Source organism: Tauraco erythrolophus, chromosome 20, assembly GCF_009769465.1.
Source record: "Tauraco erythrolophus isolate bTauEry1 chromosome 20, bTauEry1.pri, whole genome shotgun sequence".
NCBI classification, from domain to species: domain Eukaryota; kingdom Metazoa; phylum Chordata; class Aves; order Musophagiformes; family Musophagidae; genus Tauraco; species Tauraco erythrolophus.
In genome coordinates, this window is record NC_141484.1 from 12668165 (window position 1) to 12685675 (window position 17511).

At 45.0% G+C, this 17511-nt stretch overlaps 1 protein-coding gene across 2 annotated transcripts in view; it reads right to left on the reverse strand.

Moving 5' to 3' along the window:
* The window catches only part of DNAH9 (dynein axonemal heavy chain 9), a 204986-nt gene that overhangs the window by 56571 nt on the left and 130904 nt on the right, over nt 1–17511 (reverse strand). For both annotated transcript variants that reach the window (XM_086624181.1, XM_086624182.1), the window contains exons 53-56: nt 15103–15267; nt 12592–12732; nt 9014–9184; nt 6759–6881 (exon numbers count right to left, since the gene is read on the reverse strand). In XM_086624181.1, coding sequence (XP_086480307.1) covers nt 6759–6881; nt 9014–9184; nt 12592–12732; nt 15103–15267 — 600 coding nt within the window. The remainder of the gene's footprint in view (nt 1–6758; nt 6882–9013; nt 9185–12591; nt 12733–15102; nt 15268–17511) is intronic.

Consider the following 17511-nt stretch of genomic DNA (forward strand, 5'->3'; position numbering starts at 1 on the left):
TATTCAACATCACATTTATTAAACAATGCCCTTTCAGTAGCGTTTTCATATCTACATAATGAAAATTCTTCCTCTTCAGAAAAAGATGAGGGAAATGATTGGGCTGAAGAAGTAATCCAAGTTGGCCAGGTGTATTCTTGCTGTATATTAACTAGCTTCGCTTACCCTATGGGACACATCTGCATTCAGCAATGAAGAGGCGCTGCAGAAAATATCACAAAGAAACTCAGACTTGGGCAATGCGTATCTGTGCAAAGGAGATGCAGAGCTGCCTACACCCAGCCCGTGGGAACACGCTGCCACGGTGAGAGCTGGATGCACGCACAGTTAATCAGGGACTGCGGTTCTGCAGGAGGCAAAAGGCCACAAGGCAACACGGACACAGCCCCCCAGGAAGGACACGGCACGAAGGGAGCCAGAGTCGGGGAGAATTTTGCAGCAGAGATCACCAGGGTCACAGGGAAATCCATTCACCCAATCTTCAGCAAGTCTCAGTGGCCTGAGAACCACCCCATCTTCTCAAAAGGGCTGGGTTTTGGCAAAGGCAACTGTGAAAGTGAAAACCATAAGGGCATGACCACTGGCTTCAACAGTAGTGGTGAGGCTCAGGAAGAGCTCAGCTTGACTCTGGGCACGTTCATATGATCTTTTCTAGGCAAATCCAAACTGCGCTGCTGAAAAGAAACACAAGCATGGTCTTTTGGCATTGTGCACTGAACAGAAGATGTGTAGCTATGCCCTGTGTGAGGCTTTGCCTAAGCTAACAAGCCCTGTGATGGGCAGATTGTACTAGCTCAGGACCAAAACCACACTCATGCATCTAATAAAGCTGTTCCAGAGTAAGGTTGTCTCAGACTATGGGTAGAGGGAGGTTCTACCTGTCTGTCTCAGACCCCAGCATACTATACAGTGAGGAGAAGACACACTTTTCTTGCCTGCTGATCTGCTCCTGAATCTGTGGCTGCAGAACAGGTCCAGGCACAAGCTCACCATGAGCCACACAGTTTGCCAGTATCTTGCTGGCTCACATTTGACTTTGGCAAACTCACTTGCTCTCAGAAAATCCCTGGACATAGCCCAGGGGGTAGGACACTCCAGGGACTTCCCACAGCAAACAATATAAGTCTCTCTAGTTTGGGAGGCGAGGGGAGTTTCACTGTATGGATTCACATTGTGCCATGTCATAAGCTGCCAGAGCCCGAAAACAGCTGCTGGCTGCTCCCAACCAGGTACCAACACATTCATCTTATGACACTGGAGAACTTCCAGTGAAGGAAAGAAGGAAAAAATGGAGAAAAAAACGCTACAGAGAATAATCTTTACACTGATTCTGTATTGAGTTCAATCTTGCAACAAGAATATAAGAATAGTCATTTGCATACGGCTGTGGCCTGACATCCTGTGCAGCTCGAGCAGTAGCATCACTGTACCTTGTAGTCTAAGGTGTGTCCACACATTTATAGGTAAGTTAACCAACAGGCAAACCAGGAGAAATGGACAACCTTGCATGCACACAAAAAACTTTTTCAGAAGTACCAATGGAAATAAAAACTTTCAAGCTAAGTGGATGAGGAAAGTGTAACATACTGTAACAAAAGAAACTGAAAAAAAAGACAGAAAACCTCATTAGGAGTAAAAGAATACTTTTGACTTCTCAAGAGATCACTATTATGTATCTGCAAAAGACAGGCCTTGGAACTGAACCGACCAACTCTATTGAACACCAGAGCCAGGGACTCAGCAAAGGCACTACTTTCATTAAACGATACAATTTCGTCCCCTTCCTGCACTTAATTAACCCTTCAGTGACCCGGGGGCAGCACTGGCACTGAGGCTAATGACTGTGTCCTTCACCAACACCTCTCCTTGCTCCAGAGCTAACCAACGTGCCTCCACAGGGGCTCCACCGGTACCACTTTTTCTCCCGTGTAGGCTGAGTGATGAACAGAATCAAGTTAAGCTCTGAGCAGTTTTTCTCAATCTGTGCTTCGTTTGAACTCAATTCCTGGTTCAGGCTTAAAGCAGCACTAAAAAGCCTGAAATTTACCTATTTTTCCCAAGTCTATCAGCAGATCTAATAAAAGATATTACCCCTCCCTACAAAACATGTCCTTCCGGACAGGTATGTGAGTTTCTTCATTTAGTGGTAAATATTGAGCTTCCCTGGCACATAGATTACAGCAAAAAACTCTGGGAAACTTTTACTGAGCTTAAAAGAAGCTGGAAGAGTCAACCATAAAGATGTGCCAGGTGCTCCAGCCTCATGAGCTGAAAACAGCTGCCCAACTGCAAAGGAGTATTAGCTTACACATATTGTTAATCAAACAGCAGCAATAAATAATAAGGCAAGTCACACAAGGCTATTTGCATGCCCAGAGTCCTCATCATTTAATGAGGTTTCCTTTGAAATTAAGGTGCCCAAACCGGAGGCACAGAATGGGCCACAAATATCAATATTGATTTCTTTTGGCACTATGGTCTCGGCCTGAAACCCCTGGCAAGAGGAGGACTTTGGGCAGGAGCGTTTTCAACGTTTCTGTGAAAAAGCAGTAGAATGCTAAATTCCACTTCGAACTTCATGTAGGAATCTGAAATGTACTTTGCTCAAGCTTTGTTGAAGAAACAATTTATTACAGCACTTAATTTGCCTGATGAAAGAAAAGGAGATTTTAGCCTGCTAATAAGCTGTAGAGAAGCCATGACTAATTAACCTAATTATAGCAGTCTGTGACAAAATGTGATTGTACTCAAACCATGCCTCAAGTAACAGGAGTTGCCAAAAACTCAAAGGCTAATAAACCAACACACATTATAGAACATAAATACTAATAAAGTTGACATCAGCCATATTATTTACAGTAAAATCAATACTACAATCATCACAAAAGAGTGTTCAGTATCTGATAATACAGAATTCACAATCTGAAAATCCTGAAACGTATCCAATTAGCGCAAACTATTGACCAGGGACCGCAACTCTTCGGGCTGTGCAGTTCACGGAGACGGTGGACGCATGCTGAGGCTGGAGACACCTGAAATGTGCAGCAGACTTGGACACATTTATATTCTCCCATCTCACAGCTCAGCAAAAAGGTGTGCAGAGAAGCATCCCAACCAAAACCCCCGAGATACTCAACGGGAGAGAGGAAGGTGAGTGGGAAGGGCTCATGGCAGAGAGAATCAGTTATTGCAAAGCAACTTCAGGTGACGGTCCATTCTCAATTCCTGCCTACCTCAGGATAAGTCTCCAGCTACTCCACACACACAAAGACTACATGATAAATACCCAACACTGCATCAGTTTTGGATGGCAGAGGGATGACGGAGTGCAGGCAGCTGGTGAGGACAAAGTTGGGGCATATATCTGATAAAAGGGGTGAAGACCTTGTTCAGTGATGCCACTGACAGTGCTTGAGCACTGACAAGTAGAAGTTCCTTACTGCTGGTCTCATAGCAAGTTCTGTCACAGTATGCTATGCCCTCTGACATGCTATGCACAGGTTCTCCTGGACATGTCATAGTGATGCAAGAATAAAGTCTGAAGAATGAATGACTGGGAGTATGTTCCTTCTGGAGTTTACAACCCTGAGCTGACAACTCAGGGTCAACTGTACCAACTTCATGACAATAGTGAGGCAGTTGCAACCATTATGATGAAGCACATGGGGAATATGAAAGGCAATTTCACCCACATTGAATTGGAACTGGCCAGCACAGAAGGGATCATCTCACAGAGAAGAAACCTCACTGCAAACTTAGGTGTCTGCTTGTAGAATGTAACACCTGCAGGCAGGACTAGCAAAGGCAAGGGCATCCTTGGGCACTACAAGAGAAATGTGTTTCCTAAGATGCATAAAAAGATCTCCAAAATGAGAACCAAAGCCTGAAACCTCTGAAACCTATGGTGGAAGGAAGTTCACCTTCCAGAGGAAGCTTAGAGTACTGAAGAAGAAAGAAGCTTTGCAGTGCAGTGCTCCCAAGCAGTGAAGTACTCCAACCCAGAAGGACTCCAGAGGAACCGAGATGTATGATTCATCCTATATATATATCCTCATGCTGGACACAGACAGGAACAGAGCAGAGTTGAGAAAGCCTGAGGTTATCAAGCAATAATATGTATGTATACCTATAATCTGTACAGACTGCACAGACCAAAGACAAAATATGCTGTTGCAAAGCAAGTATTTAATGGGCTTGATGGCTGAGTTCCCCTGATTATGTGTGTTGACCCTAAAAGTCCATTTAATTTGTCTTCAAAGGAGAAACAAAAATAAAGCTGCTGCTGTCTAAGCAGCAAAACGCCACTGCTGAACAAAAGATGATTAAAGAAAGAGTGTAGAATTTGTTATAATTCCTCCATTATTATGGAAATATGCCTTTTAGAGGATGAACAGGTCTGGTTCAGAGAGACGTTCCAAGCTTATTTTATGGCTGAAAATGCGATCGTGACATTTTCAACATGATCTAGGTCGTGTACATGCACAGAATGAGATAGGCCAGTGAAGAGACAGAGATGATAACTCTTGGTCAGAGAAGACACATCTGGCGTGAATTGTTCCACGCTACCATTTGAAATCGTTACGATGACCTGGGTTAGAAACATCAGCTTCATTTGACTTCTGAACTGCAGCCTGCAACTCAGAGCTCCAGCTCTGTGTTACCTTAAACGACAGTGTTTGCCAAGTGAAGCACAGCCTTGCAGGTTCTTGCCTAGAAAGGCATGTGGCACCATAAGCCAGGGCTCCTGCAAAACTCCAAAAGCCCCAAAAAACAATACAAACAGGAAATTTGGCTGGATGGTCGCACTCAAAGAGTTGCAGTCAACAGCTCAATGTCCAAGGGGAGACCAGGGACAAGCGGTGTTCCTCAGGGGTCGGTGCTGTTTAACATCTTTGTCAGCAACATGGACAGTGGGATCGAGTGCACCCTCAGCAAGTTTGCAGATGACATCAAGTTGTGCGGTGTAGTGGACACGTGGGAGGGAAGGGAGGCCATCCAGAGGGACCTTGACAGGCTGGAGAGGTGGGCCTGTGAGAACCTCATGAAGTTCAACAAGGCCAAGTGCAAGGTCCTGCACGTGGGTCGGGGCAATCCCAAGCACAAGTACAGGCTGGGCGGAGAATGGATTGAGAGCAGCCCTGAGGAGAAGGACTTGGAGGTGTTGGTTCATGAGAAGGTCAACATGAGTCAGCCATGTGCACTGGCAGCACAGAAAGCCAACCGTGTCCTGGGCTGCATCCAAAGCAGCGTGGGCAGCAGGTCAAGGGAGGGGATTCTGTCCCTCTACTCAGCTCTCATGAGACCCCCCCTGCAGTGCTGCGTTCAGCTCTGGGGTCCCCAACACAAGGAGGACAGGGAGCTGTTGGAGCGGGTCCAGAGGAGGCCACAAAGATGATCCAAGGGCTGGAGCATGTGTCCTACGAAGACAGGCTGAGAGAGTTGGGATTGTTCAGCCTGGAGAAGAGAAGGCTCTGGGGAGACCTTCTAGCAGCCTTCCAGTACCTAAAGGGGCTACAAGAAAGCTGGAGAGGGGCTTTGGACAAGGGCAGGTAGTGACAGGACAAGGGGCAATGGCTTTAAACTGAAAGAGGGGAGATTTTGACTAGATCTAAGGAAGAAATTCTTCCCTCTGAGGGTGGTGAGGCACTGGAACAGGTTGTCCAGAGCAGCTGTGGCTGCCCCATCCCTGGAAGTGTTCAAGGCCAGGTTGGATGAGGCTTTGAGCAACCTGGTGTAGTGGAGGGTGTCCCTGCCCATGGCAGGGGGTTGGAACTAGACGATCTTCAAGGTCCCTTCCAACTCAAATCATTCAGTGATTCTATGAAAACAATATCAGAAATGTCTTAGGCCTGGATGAATACATTTTGTCTGGTCGCCCTCCAGGAACCACAGAAGTTCTCTGTGCAGCATGGTAGAAAGGAGACAAAGGGAAAACCCAATGTCCTGGATAAAAATTTGAGAACTATCCCAACGCAACCAGGATGTCTTCTCTCCCTGCTTTACAGCACCAGAGAAATGTCCCAGAAAGGCAGCATGCTATAAATAAAACTGATTCTTAAATCACAGCGAGTGCCAGAGACTGATCAGAAGCCACACTAAAACAAAAAATACAATCTCAGATCCAACAAGGTGTGAATGAGCATGCCTAACTTGAACATTTGACCCCTTCCAGAAAACAAACCACACCCTCAATCCAGTCCAAATCCCAGACAATTGGCATTTGTTGACAAATAGGAGTGAAGATGGGTTAACTCACATCTCTTTGAGATGCTCTTCCTCACCTCTCACTCCAAACACATGGCAGCTGTTAGACCTTCTCATTGCCATGACTGTATTTTCCTGCAGAAGGTCTGTCAGCTGTCACTCCTCTATCCCCAGCACATCTCTGCAGATAATCTTATATACCTTAAATTCCCACCTCCTCCCAAATACATTGAAGATCTCCATGTCCTTTACAACTTATGATCACAAAAAACAGAGGATACTCTTATTCCTTTCCTACAGAGAGAAGCCTAAATTTCAGAGGGAAAAATCACCTTCTTGGGGACACACAGATCATCAGGGGTACAGTCATGAGGAGCCCACAAAGTCAGTCTTGTATCTACAGAACTCTCTATTTCTGTGGCATTTTTGTGCTACTTCGTATGTATGGTCAGAACTTTGTTCACCAAATGCTACAAGGACCAACCTGAAGGCTACTGAAGGGCTTTTAGAGGAGATAAGGGATGCTGATTTCACAGTTCAAGTGAAGCAGATACCTTGATTCCTCCCCAGGAGTGATTAGACAGGAACTCCACAGGGCTTGTGACTCTGGTCTGTGCTGGGTATCTTAGTAGGAAATCCAGTTCTGCTGTGTTGATTTCTTTACTCATCAGGAGTATCTGTAATTCCAAACAAACAAGAGATCCTTGAGCACCAATATACTCCAGCAGATTAATTATTCTCAGCAGATTAATTATTAATTATAACTCAGGTAGCTGCCAAATGTGTGGCTGAAAAGTACACAGTGCCCCATGTTGGAGGGGTGTAATGAAACATACCATATAGGTGCTTTGGTCTCCCAAAAGAGGACCAGGAACGAGTATGGAGATTGGCAACATGAGAGGATCAAAGTTTGGGAAAACTATGTAGCAAGGGCTGTGATCCAGGTTCACAGATAGCACGTTGAGAAGTCCCTTCCAGCAGAGACACAAACTGCAGGGTGTACTGCAGGTCCCTGTGCTTGATATTTGCAGCTAGAGAACAGATAACTTTCTTGAAAGGAACCAAAGCATTCATCCCTAGTGCATAGAATCATGGAATGGTTTGGGTTGGAAGGGACCTCAAAGACCATCCAGTTCCAACCCCCCTGCCATGGGCAGGGACACCCTCCACTACACCAGGTTGCCCAAAGCCTCATCCAGCCTGGCCTTGAACACTGCCAGGGATGGGGCAGCCACAGCTTCTCTGGGCAACCTGTGCCAGTGCCTCACCACCCCCATTGTGAAAAATTTCTTCCTTATATTGGCATGCTACCAAGCTCTTGACCGTCTCTCACTACCTTGTTCCACTTTGAAAGTGGAGAAAGTTCAAAACAAAACAAACCAACCAAAAAACCCAGAAAACAAAACCAAATCAAACTGAAAATGAAAAACAAACACACACACACACACATAAACCTTACGGTACATACATCAAGAGAATAAGTGGGTCCCAAACACTGGGGAGCAGCTGGGCCAGTCAGCTGTTGCAAATGTTTTTACCACCAACAAGTGGCTTTTGGGAACACAAGGACTAAGACTGCCAGAGCAATGCTGAAGGTAATTCTGGAAAGCCACACGTGTTCATGAACCCAGCTGGAGCCACTGCTCCATGTGCACTGCCAGAGTTTGGAAATCTCAGAGACAGATCTCCAAAACCCTGAACACCAGTTCTGGGTGGAAAAAGAGCAGAGCTGGAGTGGTGAGTTTGTCATTTCCCTGTCACAGATCCTAAATGTGTCTCATTATTGCCTACTGGGCAAGGGCATCTGAAGTGTGCCTGGCATCTCTTCCACCACTGATGGTAATGAGCCACCCAGTTCAAGAGCCAACTGCTTTTTTATGCGGGTGAATCCTGTGCCTCATCACTCAGCTGCCTCCACACTCTGCAATTGGGGATACTGGTTTTCCTGGCAGCTTAAAAGTGACCCATTAACTATTTTTAATGCTTAATGTAGTTCCAAACACAATGTGTGCTACTTGAATACTTTATTTAGAGATATGTGTTAGAAAATTTAGGGATCCTTTGGGTCACAATTAAGGCTGACATTGCAAAATATAAGCTGATGTTTTACACACAGACAATTTATTAACTAAATATATTGTTCAGGTCAATTTTTTAATATATGTATATATATCTCTGTGTATATATATACACATACGTTCCCTTTTACACATAGAATTTGTTAAGTAGAATTAAAAAAAAAAATCCTGACAATCACGGGATCCAGGTTAACTGGACCTGCACAGTGTTTGAGCGGTTCCAACTTGGTTCATATCTGCCTTCTACATGTCAGGGCGTTTACACAGCCATTCACTGCACAAACTTCACAATAACTTTGCAATATCATGCCAAGTGCTATTTATTGATTGAATTTGATTTCAGCGTAGGGACATACAAAGGTCTTCTTGCTCAGATCAGAGACCAAAACTTCTACTAACATACTAGACAAAAGACAGACACTACGTAGCACGCATTTCTTTTGGATAAAACCAATAACCTTCAAGACCAGCTCACTTTACCCTGTTTTTCAGGGGCTGCAAGCAGGTATTACTCTCTCAAACCACTTGTCAGCATAATGCAAATCAAACACAGCATCTGTGACTGTTACCAGCAAGAGAGGCAGAGAAGAAAATCAGTTCCCCAGCCCTTGTATTTGCTGCTCTGATGCTGAAGGCCACAGCTGCGACAGTTCGAGCTTTCTCTGCATGCCAGTATCTTTGTCTGTAAAATACACCATTGCATACAAATTGCACGAAACGGTGGTGTTTACCTGGAAGGTAACTTGAGCAGTGTAGGTCAATTTATCACACTCAAACAACCCCCGGGTTGTGTACTGGAACACGGAGAAGGTAATGCTGTCGATGAGGTTCAGCACGCGCCCTGTGAGGCTCTCAGCTGGAGGTGCCCTCTCAATGGCTTTCTGAAACACGATGCTGAACGCCTGGATGGGCAGACACAGAAAGACACCCATGGTTTCTAGATGCTCTTTGCACGCTCCTGGGTACCACCTGAAGTGTTGCAATAAGTGAAGCCAACTCAGACACTTCATCTCTGGAGCCATAAACAAAGCATTCCCATCTTGCCCAGCAGTGTGGCCACCAGCTCCAGGAGGCAAGGGAACAACATTTACAGACCAGACCCTCCATCTGCCTTTAGCTGATTTTCAGGAACATACAGCCAGGCAATGATGGCATACCCTGTGACATTGCACTCTCTTGGGCTTGAGAAAGTAGTGCAGAGACTGGCTGATGGAATTAAGACACAATGGATATAGGAAACATTTCTCTGACCAAGTACGTTCCCTCATCAGGATTACACAGTCCACTTTCTCTGCAAATGTTGAGCCAAGAGACAGTGGTGTTCCCAGAGGAAAGCATACCTCCCGTTTCACAAATGTTTCAACTTAGAAAAAAGCAGAAATGCAAAAAAAAAGTCCAATGAGTATTTTACTGTCTCGGTTCAGCAAAGGGCTAGATGAGAAGGGCAGGTAGGACTTCACCTTGTGGAAACTGGATTAACCAGTCAGTAAAACCCTCTCGGGGATGGGTGCATGCCTCAAGAATGATGCTCTTATGTAAGATACTAAAGATTCTTGGAACAACATTTCTGATCTAAATGAGAAAAGACAAAAAAACTTTCAGAGCCATCCGAAGAAAACCTATTAGCAAATTATCAAATGCAACTGGAAAAAGAGAAAGAAAAAAAAGCCTAAATCCTGATTAGCAATGCAAAGCCTCCATACACTGGGAGCCAGCTAATAGGAAATGACCAGGCCAATACAAATTAATAGCACCAACTGGACAAGGCATGACTGTGTTGGCAGTGTTATTTTTAGAGTTCTACAAAGGAAAAACGATGCCTCAACAATTTAAAGTAACGTTGATACCTACTGCATTATTAAATAATTGCAGAACGGATTTTCCTGCTTACATTTCTTTAAATTGTGCTAAAACATGCTGCAGAGTCGCATATAAATCTTGTGTGCTCTAATTTATAATGGGCTTCTAGCTGTGTGGTAAGTATTTTAAAATCATCTCTGTGCATCTTTACACAATGTTTTATGATCTGTCATCAAAATTTATTAGATAAAACCATTTCATCCAATAATTTCCTATGTATTTATACACGTTGCTAATGTTAACTGGAAAACATAAAACAAACAAAATACAAAAGACGTAGATTAAAGGTGAAACCTTAGAACTCTTGTATCTATTATGTATGTGTAAGGAATGAATCTTTCAAAGGGCACCCTGGCACAAAAGATATTCTGTACATTTTCCTGGTAAAATTATTTCAGCACGAGTAGTAGATATCAAAAAGAAAAGCTTCTTTGTGGATGAGGATCAAAATATTGTATTCCCTTCTCAATTACTTTTTCCAGGTCACTTGTCAAGGTAAGAAACTGTTTGGAATAAGTTCTAGACTAGGATGCCATCTCATTTAACCCTCCATCCCCCAAAATACCTTCCTTCTATGATAAAACAAGGTCTTCCCTTTATTAAAACATTACAGCTGGAGCTCTTCCATAAATACCCCGAAACGCCCTTGGGTCTCTACTGGCCAGACCCAATAAGACCACCCTGCCAAGGCAAGGGATTGTCTGCACGTTCATTTTTACTGCAGCAAGTCCTTAGAAGCTGCTCAGGATCCAAGACTTCCCCAGTGTCTTGGGCAACACATGCAGAGCTCAGAGAGAAGGGACTCCTGCCTAGGCAGCTCCAAAAGCAGAGGGGACAGCTTGGAAGAAACTTCACTTCTCACCAGTCAAAGAACAGAAAACAATTGATACAGTGACACCTAAACATGATGCAAAGATATGAACTATGAATTCATCACCAGTCATATATTTCATTCTAAAGATTTAGCTCCTCCGTTGTGGCAAGTGGAGTCTCAGGCTATTCACACCTGCCACAAAAGGAAGCACTGGTGTCTTAGAGATAGTCAAGAAACTTGGAAAACATGGCCATGCTCTCATTCCCACAAAAGCTACTGGCTTCCCACTGCACTCTGCTGTCACATAGCAAGTGAGACGGCTCAGCCACACCACTGAGTAGTAATAATTGCATTGAAACCAACCCGTCATGTTGGAAATGTTCTCCAGGTGAAAGGCTTTTGTAAATGCAGCGTAGGAAGCAGCCAAGCTCCTGAAAGCTCAGCTGCTTGGGACCCTTCTTGTGTTGTAGAGATGGAAGCAGGAATGACTTGCCTTTTGCACAGAAGGTGGCAATAAATCCCTGGTGATGTGGTCACAATGGGACAGGACTGTGTTTAGAGGGTAATGAGGATCATAGAATCACAGAACGGTTTGGGTTGGAAGGGACCTCAAAGATCATCTAGTTCCAACCCCTCTGCCATGGGCAGGGACACCCTCCACTACACCAGGTTGCTCAATGTTTTAATACTGTGTCATTTAGGAAGTCAGTCCTGTTTCAATATGAAGGTCTAAGATAATCGTTAAGGGCTGTGTCAGTTCCTGTTAACTTCTGAAATATCTGCACAGGCATCACGACCCTGATGACATCACAGATACAGAACTGATGTAAATATAAAGAAAAGATTAAATGATGGAGCAAGTGACTCCAAATGCTGAGCAAAATCTCTGTGTATAAATATATAAAATGCATAGAAAAAAGTACTTTGTTGGCTCTTTCCCCAGATGATATCCTTTAAACCCATTACTCATCTTGTTCTGGAGGCCAAGGCCATGAATATGGAATGAAGAACAAATGGCTCGTAAGGTTCTGCTTTGCAAGGAAACTACCTGGATTTTTAGCAATAAAGGATATTAACGCATCGCTAAGTCAGAGTGCGTCTTTCCACAAGTCTTCAGCCACTTAGAAAGAACCCAAGCAAAAGAAAGAAAAGCTGATTAAGGCTCATCTAACCTGATCCCAATTTGACCACCTGCAGTGGGCTGACTTGCAAATTTGGAGTCAAATAGAGACCCTGGCCCACACTCAGTACTCAACACAGAGGAGCCTCTTGGCATTCAGACCACTCCTCACTGGGTCTTTGCAGGTGCTGCTGAAATTCTGCTCCTTCCACCGGGGGCAGAGATGAACGTGCTCCTCTCAGTGCAGCGAGTTTTGGACAACTCTTTCCCAAAAAGCATTAGACATTATCGCAACACGAGATAGGAGTAATGTATGTTGAGCAGCCACACAAAGAAATAAATTACAGGAAAGTTTCCCATAAAACCAAACCAGCAGAATGGTTTAGGTTAGATCATCTTTTTGCCTGGGAGTTCAAATATCCCCAAGACAATGACTTTGAAACTCAGTAAGAGGAAGAAGAGGCAGCACTGCCTCCTGCAGCCATGGCACGGCCCGAGGCTCACGGGGACAGTACCTTCAGAGAGAACTGGTACATGGGATGGATGGCATGGAGGTCGTTCATGGTGAAGTACAGCAGAGATGCCCGCGCGGCGGCAGGCCTGTAGTGCTCTCTGGCCTCGTTAATCTTGGCTTCTGCCACCTTAGACTCCTGGACCTGGGAGGAAAACACAGAACAAAATTCCTGTGAAAACATCTTTGTGCAGCCCAGGGGAGGGCTGACGTCTGCCACAATGACGTCGGGCCAACCCGCATGAGACCACCGCAGGGACCAGCCTCCACCCTCTGAACCCCGGCGCAGCCAGGCTTGAGCCGCCCGCTCCCAGCATCCCCCCTCCTCTGGCATATTCTCTATTTAACTGCATTTACCACCCTGTTGCCCAATCCTCTATTTTCCTGAGCCCCCTCCAGGCTTCTCTCTAGGATCCCTGCTCTTTCCTAAGTGGAATTGCTTTTCTCATCAATGAGTTTCTCCTGCTAATTGTCCCCCTCCTGTGCAGGTCATTAATAACACAGGGCTGAACAGACTTAGTGCTGATCTAGAGGCAGCTTCCCCCCAAGGCTGAGAAATGCTCATTTATAACGGCTATTTTCTGCCTTTCTTCACCAGCATTTAATGCACCCCTGCCTTGCTGGCCAGGTGTCTGCATAGCTGCTGTGATGGACATGGTGAAAATCCTTTTGGCAGATACATCACTCCATTATCGTCTCAGTCCTGTTCATTCTTTCATTCCACTTCAGCAGCATAAAGTGACATCCTCCAGCCTCCTGGGGATTATTTTAGGCTCTGGCTATGTACAGTCATGTCTTGCAACACAGCCACACGCTGCCGAGCCAGTGCTGATCCAGCTAGCTCAGCACACCATGCCATGGGGACATGGCAGAAAAGGGCTCAGCACGTGTTGTACAAGCCAGCGAGGCTTGACACAGCCCCCACCAAAACGCAGGTCACTGGGTGTCCCTGTGCCATGACCTGAGCTGGTGTGAGCACATCTGGCTGGGCCACATCAAACCTTCCCAATAAAGCACAGGCTGAGCCTTAATCTGTTGTGTGCAACCAACACGTGTTGGGATCTGTGGGATTACCCTGTCTGCACATCCCCAAGAGCAGCGATGGGCTGTAATATCTGAGTTCCCCAAAGTGCAGCTGCAACGGATGCTGCAGAAATGAGCATCCACAGGGGCCAGGAATCACCTGTCTACATCAGGTGAGCCCCTTTCTGGCAGCACCCATGTCTCTCCATTGACAATAAAGGGAGCCCAGAGCCTAGCTTAGACTTAGACAACCAACTTTTAGATAACTCGTCTTCAAAAAGTTTAATAAATCTAGTAAAATAAAATCCAGAGGTGGGGAAGACAGTTGCTTTCCATAAATAGAGCAGGGAGGACCTCCATAGGAAGGAAAATATTGGCTAAATATTTTTCTTTGGGTAGACAGACCAAGAAAAGAGAAAGGGATGACTTGAGAAGCAGACCTCTAACAGGGACCTGAGATGGTTTTCCATGTGGGTATCAAACTCAAAAACCAGGTGCAAACTCCGAAATTCATCCCTGTTGCCACAGAGCTGGCAGTGACCAGTTTTACAACCACAACTTGTTCAGAAATTGAAGCACTTCAAGAACACCTCCTTCAAGAGGGAGATGCCAGGCTTGCCAGGTCAAAACATCCCTTTGACATCCCCTTTGGGGGTTCAAGCAAACCCTTCTTAGGGAGCTGAATGCAGCTGATGTACCACAAATGGCTAGCAGAAATAATTCCAATTTTATGTGGAGAATCACTTAGTTCCTTGATCACTGGGGCTACAGTGCTGGGAAGTGAGAGGCAGTTCCAGTCTGACCCCAGTACTTATCCAGGCAGCATGGGCCAGTGGGCTGGAGGATGACAAGTGTGGGCTGTGAGGTGGGAGGACTGTGGAGGGAAGCAGTTGAGAATGGCCATACAAGAGTCCTATCACAATCCAGGAATGACAACCACGCTCCTCAAGCTCCCTCAGTGGAAGGGGAAAACCACTTTGCATTTAACTAACCCCATTGAGCCAGCAAGGTGGACTAAGCAGGTGGCAATGCTGACACTGCCCAGCTAATACAACTGCTGATTTACACTCTAGGGAATGGAAGGGTATGAAATACCCAAGTTCTTGCAGATTTACTTGAGATCACAAACTCAACAGACTCCAGTCCCCAGTCAGTACTAAAATCTGGCTTAATTGAGGAAGCGCGATGTATTCAGGATTACGATGGAACAGTTTGAAGCTGCCTTGACACAGTGTGTAAATTTTATTGTCTTTACACCAGGCACTGACGTTTTCTCTTGGTCTTAAATAGGCCATTTAACATACAAAAGCTCCCAAGAACTAAACGGCCTGAAGCTGCCCAGAATGGAGAGCACTTCGATTTATACCACTTTCTATTCTCTGCTCAGCAGAAGGGGCAGAGATGGGCAGAGTAAAGAAGTTAGCTCCACCCAGAAATCCTTAAAGATAACATCACACACATGCTTTTCCCTAGGCTATCACTGTCTTTTTACCTTCTCTTCAATTTCTGCAGCTGTCTGTTTAGTGATCTCCAAGTTCTCCACCAACGCTGTGTCTTCCAGGAAGTTCCCAGATGCTGATGACAGCCGAGAGAGCAAGTTGTCCTCTAACGTTTTCAAGGTGATTTTGAATCCATTCTGTTGCTTTGTGAGATCCGACTGCAAATAATAAATTCAGAAAGTTTTCACCATAAAACACATGGTAAAGTAAGAATTAACCACCTTCACATGGGAACAGGCTTATAACTGGCAATTGCCATAGTGTGACACTGCTTACTCCTGCCTCTGTGACTCCTGAGTAGGGGCAGAGCTCCGGGGATCGCTCTATATCCAACAAGTCATCAACTCAGAGAAACCTTGAACAGCACAGAAAGCACCAGGAGAACTGAGCCCTTTCACTAGGAATGTATTAAAATGCTGGAAATGAATCAAGAGGAAAAGATCTCCATCCGCCATCTCAATGGATCTCCATCCTGTATCTCCATCTTAGAAGTAGCTACTTGTTGGGATCAAGTCATCCTGGATAGTCCCAGCTGCTTCCCACCCCTCCTCATGAACCTCTGCACTTGCCACTACACACCAACACCAGTCACACCAGCAATGAGGACCACGGGGTTAAAACCTGATGGCAAAAACAACAGCAAGGTCACCTGGGTCCAGAGATGAGCACAACGCATCTCAGGCTCAGAACTGAGGGCAAAGTCACAGCCTCATTTGGTTGCTGCTCCCATTTCCTTTCTGGTCTCGAGATCTCACTGGGACCAGTGGCTTACTGTGCTAGAAGCTGTACATGCAAAGACAACGTCCTCCTGCCAAAGAATTTGCAAACTCAGCACAAAGATGGCCAAGCAGATACAGACTGGGAACAACCATCTTGTCTCCGGGGCAGATCTTCACAATTATAGTGCAAATTCTTCCAGTTTCTGTGAAATTCCCCCTCCTTTCTCCCCAGACACTTGTTCCATTTCCCTCTCTTCTGTAGAAATACCAGTCACTAACACTGCTCATGGTGGAAAAAAAGACTCTCATCTGGCTTCTTTTTGAACTGATCCTCCAGAACAGGCTTTCTCCCACGAAATGTGATTGCCCTGTTCTGTGTGTTTGCTCAGGGAAATGACATCTTTCCTGCATTTCAGGTATATTCTGTCATTTCACTGTAAGATCCTATTGTGAACACCTATTTTTAGCGTTATCACAGAAAACATCCTGTGGAAAAGCTGCGTGTCTGATGTGGATGCTGCTAAGATACAAGCCTGGTGACTATTCTCTACATAACTGAAGTCAATCGCCAACAGCCTGGTACACAAAACACTGCTGAGTGATACACAGTGTTAAATCCTCAGGCTGTACATAAGTGACACAACCAAGAAATTCAGGTAGTTTGCAAAAAAAAAAGTGGTTTATAGCCCTGCAAAAAGCAGCCAGCATCATGAAGTAGCAGACGTGGTGCACGTGAAATTGAGACAAGTTCTGGGCCACGGCGACTGAAACATGGCAGATTAAATGTCATAAGTCAAGTGATTTAATGTTCCAAAGACAGCTTTTGGAGAACATCCCCACACCTTCCAACCATCTTCAAGGTGTGGAAGAGCCCCAGAAATAGGAAACATAACTCTAAATGTCTCTTCCAAACCCACAACATACAAGGGAGCCCGCAGTATTTGCTCTGCTGCCAGAGATTTTCAAGCAGATTAACTCTTTCATTAATAAGTCATCTTTCAATATTTGGGCTGGAATTTCACATACTTGCTGCTCACACACTCCTTCCACGTTAATGCCAAGCCAAGTACTCAGCAGAGAGTGCACCGAAGCAGGCCTGTGGTTGGTGTTTCAGCTATACATTTGTAAAGGTTTTAAAGGCCTGTTGTGTAGGCATTACACACCAGAGTTTGCCCATGGTGGTAAATATTTCACAAGTCTGGAAACAGAAAACTAACACGGCTAATTTTGTGCATTCCTGTCGTTCAAGCATGGCATGCCTCGAAAAATGACAGTTTGCAAGCTGTTATTCCAGACCATGGACTGTAAGCCCTGGAGTTTCTAATGAGGATGTGTGTGATTTTTCCTCCAATAGCTTGCAATCACCACGCAATTCCTGAAACACACCCTTAGCAGTGCACACGATGCTGCATTCCTCACAACAGCCTGCATCCGTTGCAGCTTTGTCATGTTATTGTTTTCTTATCAAAGAATCTTTCTATCATTTCTTATTTCTGCAGCTGAACTCATCATCTGTTGTTTCACAGTTGATATACAACAGCTCGACTTCTGGGAAACAGGTTAGTCTGAGAGCCTTCAAAAGTTTGTTCCATTAAAAAAAAAAAAAAAAGAAAAAAAAAAAAAGGATGTTCATCTAAGCTACAGGCCAGTTTTGCAGGAATCACTAGCAACCCCTTCTTTGCT